At 34.5% G+C, this 10,920-nt stretch overlaps 3 protein-coding genes across 3 annotated transcripts in view; 1 reads left to right on the forward strand and 2 right to left on the reverse strand.

The window, feature by feature from the left end:
- Nucleotides 1–284: 284 nt before the first annotated feature.
- Nucleotides 285–2,644, forward strand: LOC111375697 (caffeoylshikimate esterase-like). The gene is made up of 5 exons (XM_022998565.1): nt 285–709; nt 1,131–1,261; nt 1,526–1,663; nt 1,745–1,843; nt 2,041–2,644. Exons 1-5 carry the CDS (start codon nt 607–609, stop codon nt 2,416–2,418), a joined length of 849 nt encoding a protein of 282 aa, XP_022854333.1. The 5' UTR covers nt 285–606; the 3' UTR covers nt 2,419–2,644.
- A 1,179-nt stretch (nt 2,645–3,823) lies between these two features.
- Nucleotides 3,824–10,920, reverse strand: part of LOC111375696 (UDP-glucuronic acid decarboxylase 2-like) — a 14,728-nt gene continuing 7,631 nt past the window's right edge. The window contains exon 8 of the mRNA XM_022998564.1: nt 3,824–4,019. The gene's annotated coding sequence lies outside the window, so the exon portion shown is untranslated. The remainder of the gene's footprint in view (nt 4,020–10,920) is intronic.
- LOC111375694 (UDP-glucuronic acid decarboxylase 2-like) lies at nt 3,841–8,801 on the reverse strand. The gene is made up of 7 exons (XM_022998563.1): nt 7,999–8,801; nt 7,723–7,870; nt 6,783–6,862; nt 5,627–5,710; nt 5,389–5,463; nt 4,790–4,882; nt 3,841–4,342 (listed from the first exon to the last, which is right to left on the reverse strand). The coding sequence occupies exons 1-7, from the start codon at nt 8,593–8,595 to the stop codon at nt 4,130–4,132; spliced, it is 1,290 nt and encodes a 429-aa protein (XP_022854331.1). The 5' UTR covers nt 8,596–8,801; the 3' UTR covers nt 3,841–4,129.

A 10,920-nucleotide genomic window follows, 5' to 3' on the forward strand; every position in this document is an offset into this window, starting at 1 on the left:
TCTACATTTAAACATGGATCTTATAATCTTCTATCCAGTATTATTCTTTTCTATGGTTTTTCCCCCCTTTTTGTGGAAATATTTTGGGGTTTGGGAGTTGAAATTCCCGTAGAGTTGAATTTCTCCAAGTTTTGTTAGGCACTGTCCGAATTGGATTCGAGTAGGCATTATGACAATCGTACAGCGGACAAAATTTTTTGATTCTTTATCTTCTTTTATACCATCCAATACTAAGCAGTTCACCCAACCAAAGAAACTGCATGTCCACACATATAACTGAACAAGAAATAAAGAATTGTTGGTACAAGGTCAAATTCTTACCCAGAAAATATTATGCAGGGTAGCTTAGTTTGGTTAATTAGGTTAACAGGCAACTAATAGTTAGGCCTGAACTGGTCACATGTCCCTATCATTACCAAAATATGATTAATTGACTTTGATCACGTAGCAATCATCATAAATAACAATAATCATGCCGCTTAAGCAAGTAAGCCTACGTGTTATTAGTAGTCGGCTAAACCAAATTTGAGTTCTTAGCACTGCTTAAATGGATTTTGGTTAGGCTGCGGGACAAGGCTGGCTAGTCAAGGATATGCCGTGTTTGGTATGGATTATGAAGGCCACGGGCGGTCGATGGGTGCTCGATGTTACATCAAAAGATTTGACAACATTGTCAATGACTGCAGTGACCATTTCAAATCTATTTGTGGTAAGTTACCAAACTCTCCAACTCTGCCCTTGCGTTGATTTTTCAGTACAGCCTTAAACTTTCTAGAGGAATCATTTGTATTTAACAATAGTTTAAATAATTTACAAATCCATTATCCTAAATTCCTAATCTAAGATGCTGATTGCTGGAGGGATGGACAATTAATTAATTCTCTAGTATCATTTTGATCTTGCTCGAAATGGGACCTCGTTTTTTTTTTTAATTCAATTATTTAAGAAATCAACGTACTAAAGAATTTAATTTGATCTACTCGACCGTGTTGTTATGCTCAAGCTATCAATTATGTTGCACAAGAACTCAATTAGTTGGCCTAAAAAAATTGCTCTGTGCACACTTGTAATGCTTAACAATGCATTTGGTTATAGCTTTACTCAAAAGGATTTACTTTCAATGGATTCAGGGCAGGAAGAATACATGGGAAAAAGAAGATTTTTATATGGGGAGTCAATGGGAGGAGCAGTGTCTCTGTTAATACACAAAAAAGATCCTGCTTTCTGGCATGGCGCTGTTCTTGTTGCTCCGATGTGTAAGGTCGTAAGGATGTAATTGAATGTTCTTTATTTGATTATTAGAGTTGGGTGGACGAGTATGGTGTTAGACTTGAAGAACACGTTTACACTATATTAGGTAGGAGTCGACAATATAATAAACAAGATTTGAGTTTCTTTCATTTCGATGAAGTTTTTTTGTCCTGACACAAGTGCTCAAGTTTCTATAAGAGGCTTCGTTTGAAATGGAGAACGAGCAGAAAATTGGAATATAAGCGATTCTAATATTTCTTTTTCATGTCATTAGATCTCTGAGAAGGTGAAGCCACACCCCCTGGTTATAAGTCTTCTAACTCGGGTGGAAGACGTAATACCGAAATGGAAGATAGTTCCTACAAAGGATGTTATTGATTCGGCCTTCAAGGATCCGATTAAACGAGAAGAGGTGAGCCTATCATTACGTTGGAGAATTTGAAGTGAATTTCGTAAATGGTCCATTTTAGGTGTCTCTGTAATAATTCTGCAGATACGATGCAACCGGTTGATATACCAAGAGAAGCCAAGGTTGAAGACAGCTCTCGAAATGCTCAGAACTAGCATGAACCTTGAAGAGAGTTTGCAAGAGGTCATTATCACACAGTTCATATTATAAGTAAACATTTTAAGCTTAGCCAAACATGAAGCAAAATCTTTCCTATGGCTTAGAAAAAACAGTGATATAAATGATCAAAAGTTTCAAATGTCTCGATGGAAGATGGTCGATTGAGTTCTCATGTTTAACTCATTCTTATCATATGGTTGTTGGGTGTGGCTTTTCGACAGGTGACTTTGCCATTCTTTGTGTTGCATGGTGAAGCGGATACAGTGACGGACCCGGAGGTGAGTAGGGCATTGTACGAGAGGGCGAGTAGTACAGACAAGACCATAAAACTATATTCCGGGATGTGGCATGGTTTGACGTCCGGTGAGCCAGATAGCAACATTGAGATCGTCTTCTCTGACATTGTATCATGGCTCGACAAGCGTTCTTCTTGTGAAGACATGAAATCAATTCACCAATCTATCCTTGTTCCCGAGAAACTAAATGTCACGGCGTCGCTGGTGACATTAAATGGGAAAAAGCAGCATAAAACTAGGTCGCACATGAAATATATTTGTGGCTGGAAGAGCCGTGGTGCGTGCCATGACTCTGCGATGTAGTCCGCAGAGAAATAATGGAAAATCCCTTATTTTCTTATTTGAAATGTTCTCTGGTAACTTATTTCATTTACTCAATGTGAACAGTAGTCCAAGAATCGAAATGAGATAACATTGCTTTCTTCTATTGAATATACCAATTGGATTACTGAAATCTTTATCTACACAACCTGAATACCATACTATGTACCGTTAGTGTTGATTACTGGGAATTGTTTCCTTGTGTTTATTTGTCCTTTATTAGGAAATCACCTTTTGTAAAGGTACAAAATTTTTATTACTGTTGAGTCGTCTTTTTCTTCACCTACTCGAATGCACTTTGCCATATTTTCCACTGAGAAACCCCTTCGTTTATCTGGTGCTTCCACTCCTACTGTCGTTTGTCTGCAGTGATTACTTTGTTTTCCGGCCGCCAGAGCTCAGATCTGCCCTCTATTTTGCATTTTGCTGCCCTTTCAGTTAGTGTATGAATGAGAGTACTTTGGAAAATAATTTGACGAGTAGTGTACTTTTACGAAAATAATCCATTCGTTTTAATTTTATATTTTTATAAATACCTTTCAATTTTGTTTTTATCCATATCAAAGAAATTTTTTCTCACTGGCCCGATTCTTGGTAAAAGAAAAAAAATGAGGAGGAGAAGAAGGAGAGGGCCAAATCAATGCAAAGAAACTCTCCTCGACTATTATGATTCGTTGAATAGTGGTTATATTGTCACCATAATTTCTTTCATTCTCCACTTTTTAGTTGTACTAAAGGTCCCTAATATTTGCTTATTATTGCTCTTATGTTTTCAATTTTCTATTAATTGATACATTTCGTCTTGATAATGATTTTTACCTAAAAAGTTCATAAAGGAAACATAAAAAGACATATTTGTCTTTCATATTTTAAATAGGTGAAAGAATAGCAAACATAAAAGTGCAAAAAATAGAAGTACATGGACCAGATATACTAACTAATGAAAGATTTGAGTAAAAACATGTAATAACAAATTAAAGACGTAAGTGTTATAATAGAAAATAATTAGAGTTCTTTAGTGCAATTAAAAAGCTCCGATCAATATTTAACAAAATCTTAAAACAGCTGTTTGCTATTCAACTGTTAAAGAAATTGAAAGTCTACATTTAAACATGGATATACTTGACTAAGATTTTAATGAATTTAAAATTTTTTGTAAATTCAAATGTTCCCCCATTGAGATTTTAATGATTTTCAATGAAATCTATTAAAATTTTCGGTGTCCCTCATGGATTTATAAGGATTTTTTTAATGAAAGAATTTCAAGAAATTTAGATGATTTTTAAACTTAAAAATACACACAACAAATTCTTTTAAAATTTTGTTATTTTTAATAAAATTCTTATAAATTAATGTGAATTATATTCAAAATTCAATAAAATTCATAATCTTTTAAGGCACACCTAAGCCAATGTCTATAGAATGAATTCATTTCCATTGCTGGGTGCCTATTACAGGTCACCAGCATAGTAGACGCTAATCCATCGAGAATTTGTGAAAAGTTATTTAAGACTACCAAAAGATTATAGGGCCAACGGCACTTAGAATAAACTCAGACAAATTACTAAAAGAATCTCAAAAACCTGCACGAGAATGTAAGGTGTTGCTCATATGATTCTGCACTGCACCTGCGTCCTTGTTGGAATGCTGGGATTCAAGAATCTTCATAGGAAACAAAGATATTAAAACTTAATTATGCCGAGGCAGCATTTTCCTCGTGATCACCAAAGATTCGTTGCCGGAAGTCGGAAACCATCATCGGAAGACCCTTCCGTAGAGGTACTTTGGGTTCCCAACCGAGAAACTCCTTGGCCTTTGAGATGTCCGGCTTCCTCTTGTGAGGATCATCCTCTGTGTTGGGCCTGAATTCTATCTTAGCATCTGCATCAATGGTTTCCTGAACCACCTGTGTTTCAACAGAATAACAGGTGTGTTCAAGATGATCTTGAGAGACATGATTAAGGAAAGAGAAGTTGTGTCTAGTTCAGTGTACCTAAGAGTAGATAATGGAAAATGATTTTGGAGTCTCCTACGAGAAAAACTTGACCATTTGTGTTATAAAGCTAAAACCTTAATTTTTCATACTAGCTTCATCAACCGTCGAGGAGTATATTAACCTTTTAAATTCAATGTTTTAAGGTAAGGAAAGCAAAACAATTCTCCAACGCCCTTACGACCTAGTATGAGTTAAAACTACTCGACCATGATGTCTAAATGATAGTTTCCACTTCCCTGAAAAACTCTTCGCAAAAGAGTAGGTTGCCAAGTACGTGAAAAGCTGGCAGGAGTGTTTTTTTAACTAATATCGATGTCATAATTCTACACAACGTCAGGAAATAGAAGCATGGCATACCTGTGCAAGTTCAAGCATAGTGAATTCACCAGGGTTTCCAAGATTGAAAGGTCCTACATGTTCTCCTTCCATCAACCGCATCAGGCCCTCAACCTTTACAATCAAACACAAATTACAAGTAACTACTACAAGCCGTTTTATGTATAATAATTTATGAGCATTGTCGACAAGTTGAATCAGCAAATATATTAGCAAAATTTTAGAAGCGTAAAGTCCTCAATCAGAACAATAATAATGGTTTTCTACTACTCATTGTTTAGAGCTGCGAAATATATCAGGGCCAAGGGCAACTACCACCGAACAAGACAGTTTTCTTCAATTTTCTAGTTAATTTTCTTAAAATTACAAAGAAAAAACCTGTGCGTAACAGTCTTCCTTTACATCCCTATTTACTCAACATTAATAGGTCCAAGAACTTGAACGCAATAATATCACCACCCTCTCTCAAATTAAATAAATTCGTTCAATTCACAATGCAGTTGCATAATATAAGGAATTAAGAGGTTGATTAAGGCATAAATATGTTGAACATCGTAAGTGGGAAAAAGGAAAATAAAAATAAAAATAGAGAATAAATATTCACATTTGAAACTTCTTACCAAATCAGAAACATATTGAAAACTTCTTGTCTGCTTCCCATCACCATAAACTGTCAGTGGTTCCTTTCTCAAAGCCTAGAAACAACAAATTAAGTCTTAACTCGATACATTTAACATCAAATAAATTCTGTTTAAACGGATGATATAATCTCGATCTTCCAGGTTACTGTACAAGTCTAATTCTGTGAAATTAGAGTAGAAAAACGACTACATAAATACAATTATCTGAAATATGTACCTGAGCCACAAAGTTACTAACAACACGACCATCATCAATGCACATCCGAGGTCCATAGGTGTTAAAGATCCTAGCAATTCTCACCTGCGACAATAATGTTTTAAAACTCGCCACCGAAAATAATGCAATTCATACTATGATTATAGTTGAATTTTACCAGATATCAGAGATGGAAGAGCTATTTTGTCGCAAACATGAAAACCATTGTTTTTAACAAAATTTTGTACAAACAGGGCCAGTTTTCGAGATCATTTCTAAAAAATCGAAAGTGGCCTTCATCCAAAAAGTCTTCAAAACATTCGCAAGGAGATACTAGCTAAATTGAGGTGGTCTTAGAATTTTGAACCAGCTCAATTTTTGTTCGATCCTCTGCCTGAGTCTGCCATAGTAACATATCACAACATCGTGGTTCACATTATTTTTATCAATTAGAATAATTTATGCTTGTGGCTTGGTTGGACTAAAATATGAAGTATTCAGGCTCAGGCTTTGTTCAGAAATGAGCGGATGATTATTGATTAGGAAGACAAAGATAGACAAAGGATTAGTAATATATATTTGGCATACAAATCTTCTTCAATATCAGACAGGAAGAAAATTTTTAACATTTTTTCCCCCCTTTTTAGTAATGTTCAATCTATCCCCCGTTTGGCCTCCATTTTTTCAAATTAAAATAGGTGGAATTATAATTTTTTGAAGAATGAGTAGTTGAAAAATAAGGAAAAGTTTTCGATTTACGTATAATATAATTTTATAAAAGATTGTTTGATTGAAAATATAAGAGAGAAAAATGAAATTTAATTTAATGGAGACCAAATGGGGCCTACACTGCCAAACATGTCAATAATGGAAAATTTATACAAGAACAAAATTTGGAGTCTGTTTGGTTTGAATTAAAATCTTATTTTAATCTAAATCAAAGTCAAACAATCAATATTAATTACATTTTTTATGAGTTTCACAACTTTTCAACCCCACATTTCAAAATTTTCTATTACAATTTACTAAAAAAATGTAATTTTAATTCCTACCAAACACCTTCTTGGTAACAAAATAGTACTCATTTAAGTAATAAAAAAAAAAAAGTGTCTTAATAACAATTTTTTTTTTAATAAAAATGAGAGAGAAAAAGAAAGAAAAGCATATTTAAACTGACCTCGACGCCAGCACCTCTGTGATAATCCATTGTCAACGTTTCAGCGGTACGTTTCCCCTCATCGTAGCAGCTTCGAACACCTGTTGCCGACCAATAACGTTTTCTTGTCAGTAACGTACAAAAATTCCAACTAATATTGCCAGATCTCAGTTTCCAGTTTTGTTTACGTTACATGGTCCAATTTTCTGTAATGACAACTTTGCCCTCAAGCTAACCCACTTTTTTTTTTCAGTACTATTATAGATAGGTAATCAAAGATCAATTAAAATACTTCGACTCATACCAAATGCCTTGACTTTTAGATGGGTGGATCCAGAATTAGGAATTGACTCGTCAAATTGGGGAAAATTTCTATAAATATCATCCAGACTGTTGATCTCCATTAAATTTAATTATATTACATTCTATTTTTCTCTCTCCCATTCTCAACCACACAATTTTCAATAAAATAATATTACACGTAAATCAAAAAAATTTCCTTCTTTTTCAACCACTCATTTTTTTAAAAAATATTATTCCTCCCATTTTCATTTTCAGATAATGGGGGCAAAACGGGGCATTGTTAAATTGAAACAAAATAAAAGTTGAGTATCAAATTGAAATATATTAAATTTAGGTGACCAACATGAGAAAACCCTGTAAGTTGGGTGACCTTCAATAAATTTTTTTGGATCTAGGATTGAAAAGGTAATTGTACTTCGACCCATCATCAAAAAACACGTGGCGCGAAGCTTTGAATTGAAAATTTATAGCCAATGAACGTACGAATCGGTTCGCGACAAATCCGTATGGCTCACGTTAGGCATGAGCTACAAAGCAAGGCTAACATGATCCGCACTGACCGATATTAGTCCAGTGAATTCATATTCAGACGGTATGAACCTAAGCAAATGTGCTTGCTTATAATGGAAAACCTGAGACAAATGAACAGATTACTTACCGATTGGATTGACGTTGCCCCAGTAAGTTTCGACTTGTGGATGTTGCAGTGGATCGCCGTACACTTCACTGGTGCTCGTTAGCAAAAACCGCGCACCCACTCTCTTTGCCAAACCCAGCATGTTCAATGTCCCTACTACATTTGTCTTGTATAGAACACGAAATCAAGGATAAACTGATGATTAAACGCCATAATTTTGCGTGAAATAATAATAATAATAATAATAAATAAATAAGAGTTAAATTTGGGAAAATTAATAATCGTAGTGAAGGATATAATAGTCTTGACAGGGTTGTGCTTGTAATGAACAGGAGAGGCAGGGCAAGCGAGGTGATAGATCTGATCGACCTCCAATAGAAGTGGCTCAACGACGTCGTGTCGAATGAGTTCGAACCTAGGGTTTCCAAAATGATGCATGACGTTCTCTTTCCTTCCGGTGAAGAAATTATCAACCACGATCACGCTGTCGCCTCTGCTAATTAGACGGTCAACCAAATGGCTTCCAACAAACCCTGCCCCACCGGTCACCACGATTCTCAAACCCTTCCTTTTCAGGCCTAGAGGTATTTTTCCGCCTGAATTGAAGGACGACCCGATTCCGAACCCGGTGGGATGGCTGATGAGCCTTTGAGGCTGAGTCAACTCGGAGGAGAAAACCGAGTTGGAGACGGAAGCTGGGGTATGGGAGGAGGGGAGGAGGGTGAAGACGAGGGTGGCGATAGCAATACCAACGAAAACAAATACGAGTCGCTGCTCACGGAGCATGTACCGAACCGGACGAATCACACTCAACCATGGCTTTGGCGGCTTCGGTGAGTACGCCTCCGTCACCGTCGGTGACTCGTGCCCTCTGAATATCAACTCCGAAGCCATATATGTGCGTATAATTATAATCTGTATCTATAAATGTGTGCACTGATTCAAGAGATCAGATTTGAAGAAGAGAAAAAACGTTAAATCAATATGAGACTGTTTCTGTGTATGAAATGCCCGAATTGAAGAGATTAAAAACTGATGAATCTCACTGGAGATTTCAGGAATTTCATTTACCAGCGCGTGGGGGTGATGTCCGATAGACTGAACGTGTGAGTGCAGATTATATAGGTCCTTGGAATTGGGTGATATTACGTAACTGCCCTCTGATTGTTTCAAAAGTAAGCGGTTGCGCCTATATTAGGTACTTTAATTGAGGGTATTAATAAAGTGGTAATTTAGCCATAAATAAATTGGACATAAATAAACGTGGTTTAACACGGACTACTTGTTTTTCATCGTGTTTAGTCACAAGAATTTGATAGCACTGTACAATAATAATAATAATTTTTTATTTTTTTTATTTTGCTTTAGTATGCTATACTAGATAATGACTAAATTTATTGAGTTAAGCCACTCAATCCGCGGGAGTGATCACAAGGATGACCGTGCCCTCACATAGAATGAGTGGGTCTCGCGAGAATTAAAAGTCCCTACCATCATGTATGTGTGTGGGGTCATCCTCGAGATCACTCCCGTTATTCGTGTGACATAACTCAAATTTATTAGATGAATATCGCTCTTTATGGTGCATCTTCCGTACTTAAATTCGTAAGAAGAAAGGACAATTTTTCAATGCTTTAATTATTATTTAGGAGAGAGAGTTGAATTTTAAAATTGTAAAATGTGAAGATATCAAAATTTTATATGAAAAACTACTTAATTATGTGAGTTGCCTACAAAATATAGGACAATTTATCCAAGTTCAAACAGAAGATATCAAATGCACACTGAATAAAAATTTAAAAGAAATGAGCTAATCAATGTTTTTTCTCGAACGTGAAATCAAATTTGTTTGTTTGGTAGTTATAACGAGAATTGATTTTTTGATCGTTAGAGAGAAAAATTGGTCCCACATGTGAATGAAAAAGTAAAAAATGACGATTGAAATAGTGCCCGATTGGTAGCAATTTTTCATCACAAAAATTGATTTTTCACTATTTCAGTCGTCATTTTTACCTTCTTCACTCACATATGAAATCCACTTTTCTCTCAGATGGTCAATAAATTAATTCTCATAATCACTATTGAACAGATTCTAACAATGGGTATGTAAATAAACACCAAGACTACGCATAAAGCTTAACGATCAAGCATTAGCTATATTCAGGGATTTAATTGTTTATTAGGGATAAGTTTTGAAAAAAAATGTAGTGTGTAAAACAATTTAAGTGCCTATTATTTTACATTATAATTTTTTTCTCTTATTTTCAACTATAAAATTTTTCATAAAATAATATTACACGTAAATTGTAAATTTCTTCTTCTTCTTTTTTTTTTTTCGACAGCACATGCTCCAAAACAATACTATTCCAACAATTATAATAACAAATAATGGGACCAAAAAGGGGCTAAATTTTTTTCAACCATTTTGCTCGTTATTCTTTATTCATACAGGATATTGTTACTCTATTTCTTGCGGTAGGATCTGATTCGTTAACATTTATGTCTTGAATGGGGAATAAAGTGGAACACAAGCTGATCACTCTAGTTATGATTCCATCTTATTTTTCTGGATTGATTGTATTCTAATTGCTATTTCATTCGCAACACGCGATAATATTTTTACTGAGAAGTTTATTTTAATTTAAAATGAAAAAAATTAGATAGATTTTAGTTAATTGTAACTAAAACTGGATCAAAACTAGTTAATAGGTATATATCTAATATTAGTTAAATCTATTTATCAGTTTATCAAGTAAAATAGTAATGAAATATGTGAACGGTATTAAACAGTAATTATAAATGTATAATTGAAATTAATATTTAATTTTAACTTAGGGGCCGTTTGAGCTCCATTATTTGTAGATTATAATGAGATGAATAGTGTTTTTTTTGAAAAATGAATGGTTGAAAAGTTTTTTATTTATGTGTAATATTATTTTATTGAAGATTGTGTGGTTAAAAGTAGAAGAGAGAGAAATTTAATTTAATGTAATAAAAAATAATAGGCTCAAACGGGGGCTTAGCCCTTGTTAAATTCTATTTCATTTTTCTCTATCATATTTTCAATCACACAATCTTTCATAAAATAATATTACATGTAAATCGAAATTTTTTTTTCAACTATTCATTTTTCAAAAAAATATTACTCCACCCATTTTCATTTCAAGAAATGGGGACCAATTGGGGGCTTAGTTTATAAGCCAGAATATTAATGGTATC

The sequence above is a fragment of the Olea europaea genome, unplaced genomic scaffold (genome assembly GCF_002742605.1).
Source record: "Olea europaea var. sylvestris unplaced genomic scaffold, O_europaea_v1 scaffold1404, whole genome shotgun sequence".
Classification (NCBI taxonomy): Eukaryota; Viridiplantae; Streptophyta; class Magnoliopsida; order Lamiales; family Oleaceae; genus Olea; species Olea europaea.

Coding starts and splice junctions, on each gene's coding strand:
- LOC111375697 (XM_022998565.1), top strand. CDS start 607: ATGGATTATGAAGGCCACGGGCGGTCGATGGGTGCTCGATGTTACATC. Junction 1,664..1,744: donor ATCCGATTAAACGAGAAGAG/GTGAGCCTATCA, acceptor ATAATTCTGCAG/ATACGATGCAACCGGTTGAT. Junction 1,844..2,040: donor TTGAAGAGAGTTTGCAAGAG/GTCATTATCACA, acceptor GCTTTTCGACAG/GTGACTTTGCCATTCTTTGT.
- LOC111375694 (XM_022998563.1), bottom strand. CDS start 8,595: ATGGCTTCGGAGTTGATATTCAGAGGGCACGAGTCACCGACGGTGACG. Junction 7,871..7,998: donor ACAACCCTGTCAAGACTATT/ATATCCTTCACT, acceptor CGTGTTCTATAC/AAGACAAATGTAGTAGGGAC. Junction 4,343..4,789: donor CTATGCTTGAACTTGCACAG/GTATGCCATGCT, acceptor GTTGAAACACAG/GTGGTTCAGGAAACCATTGA.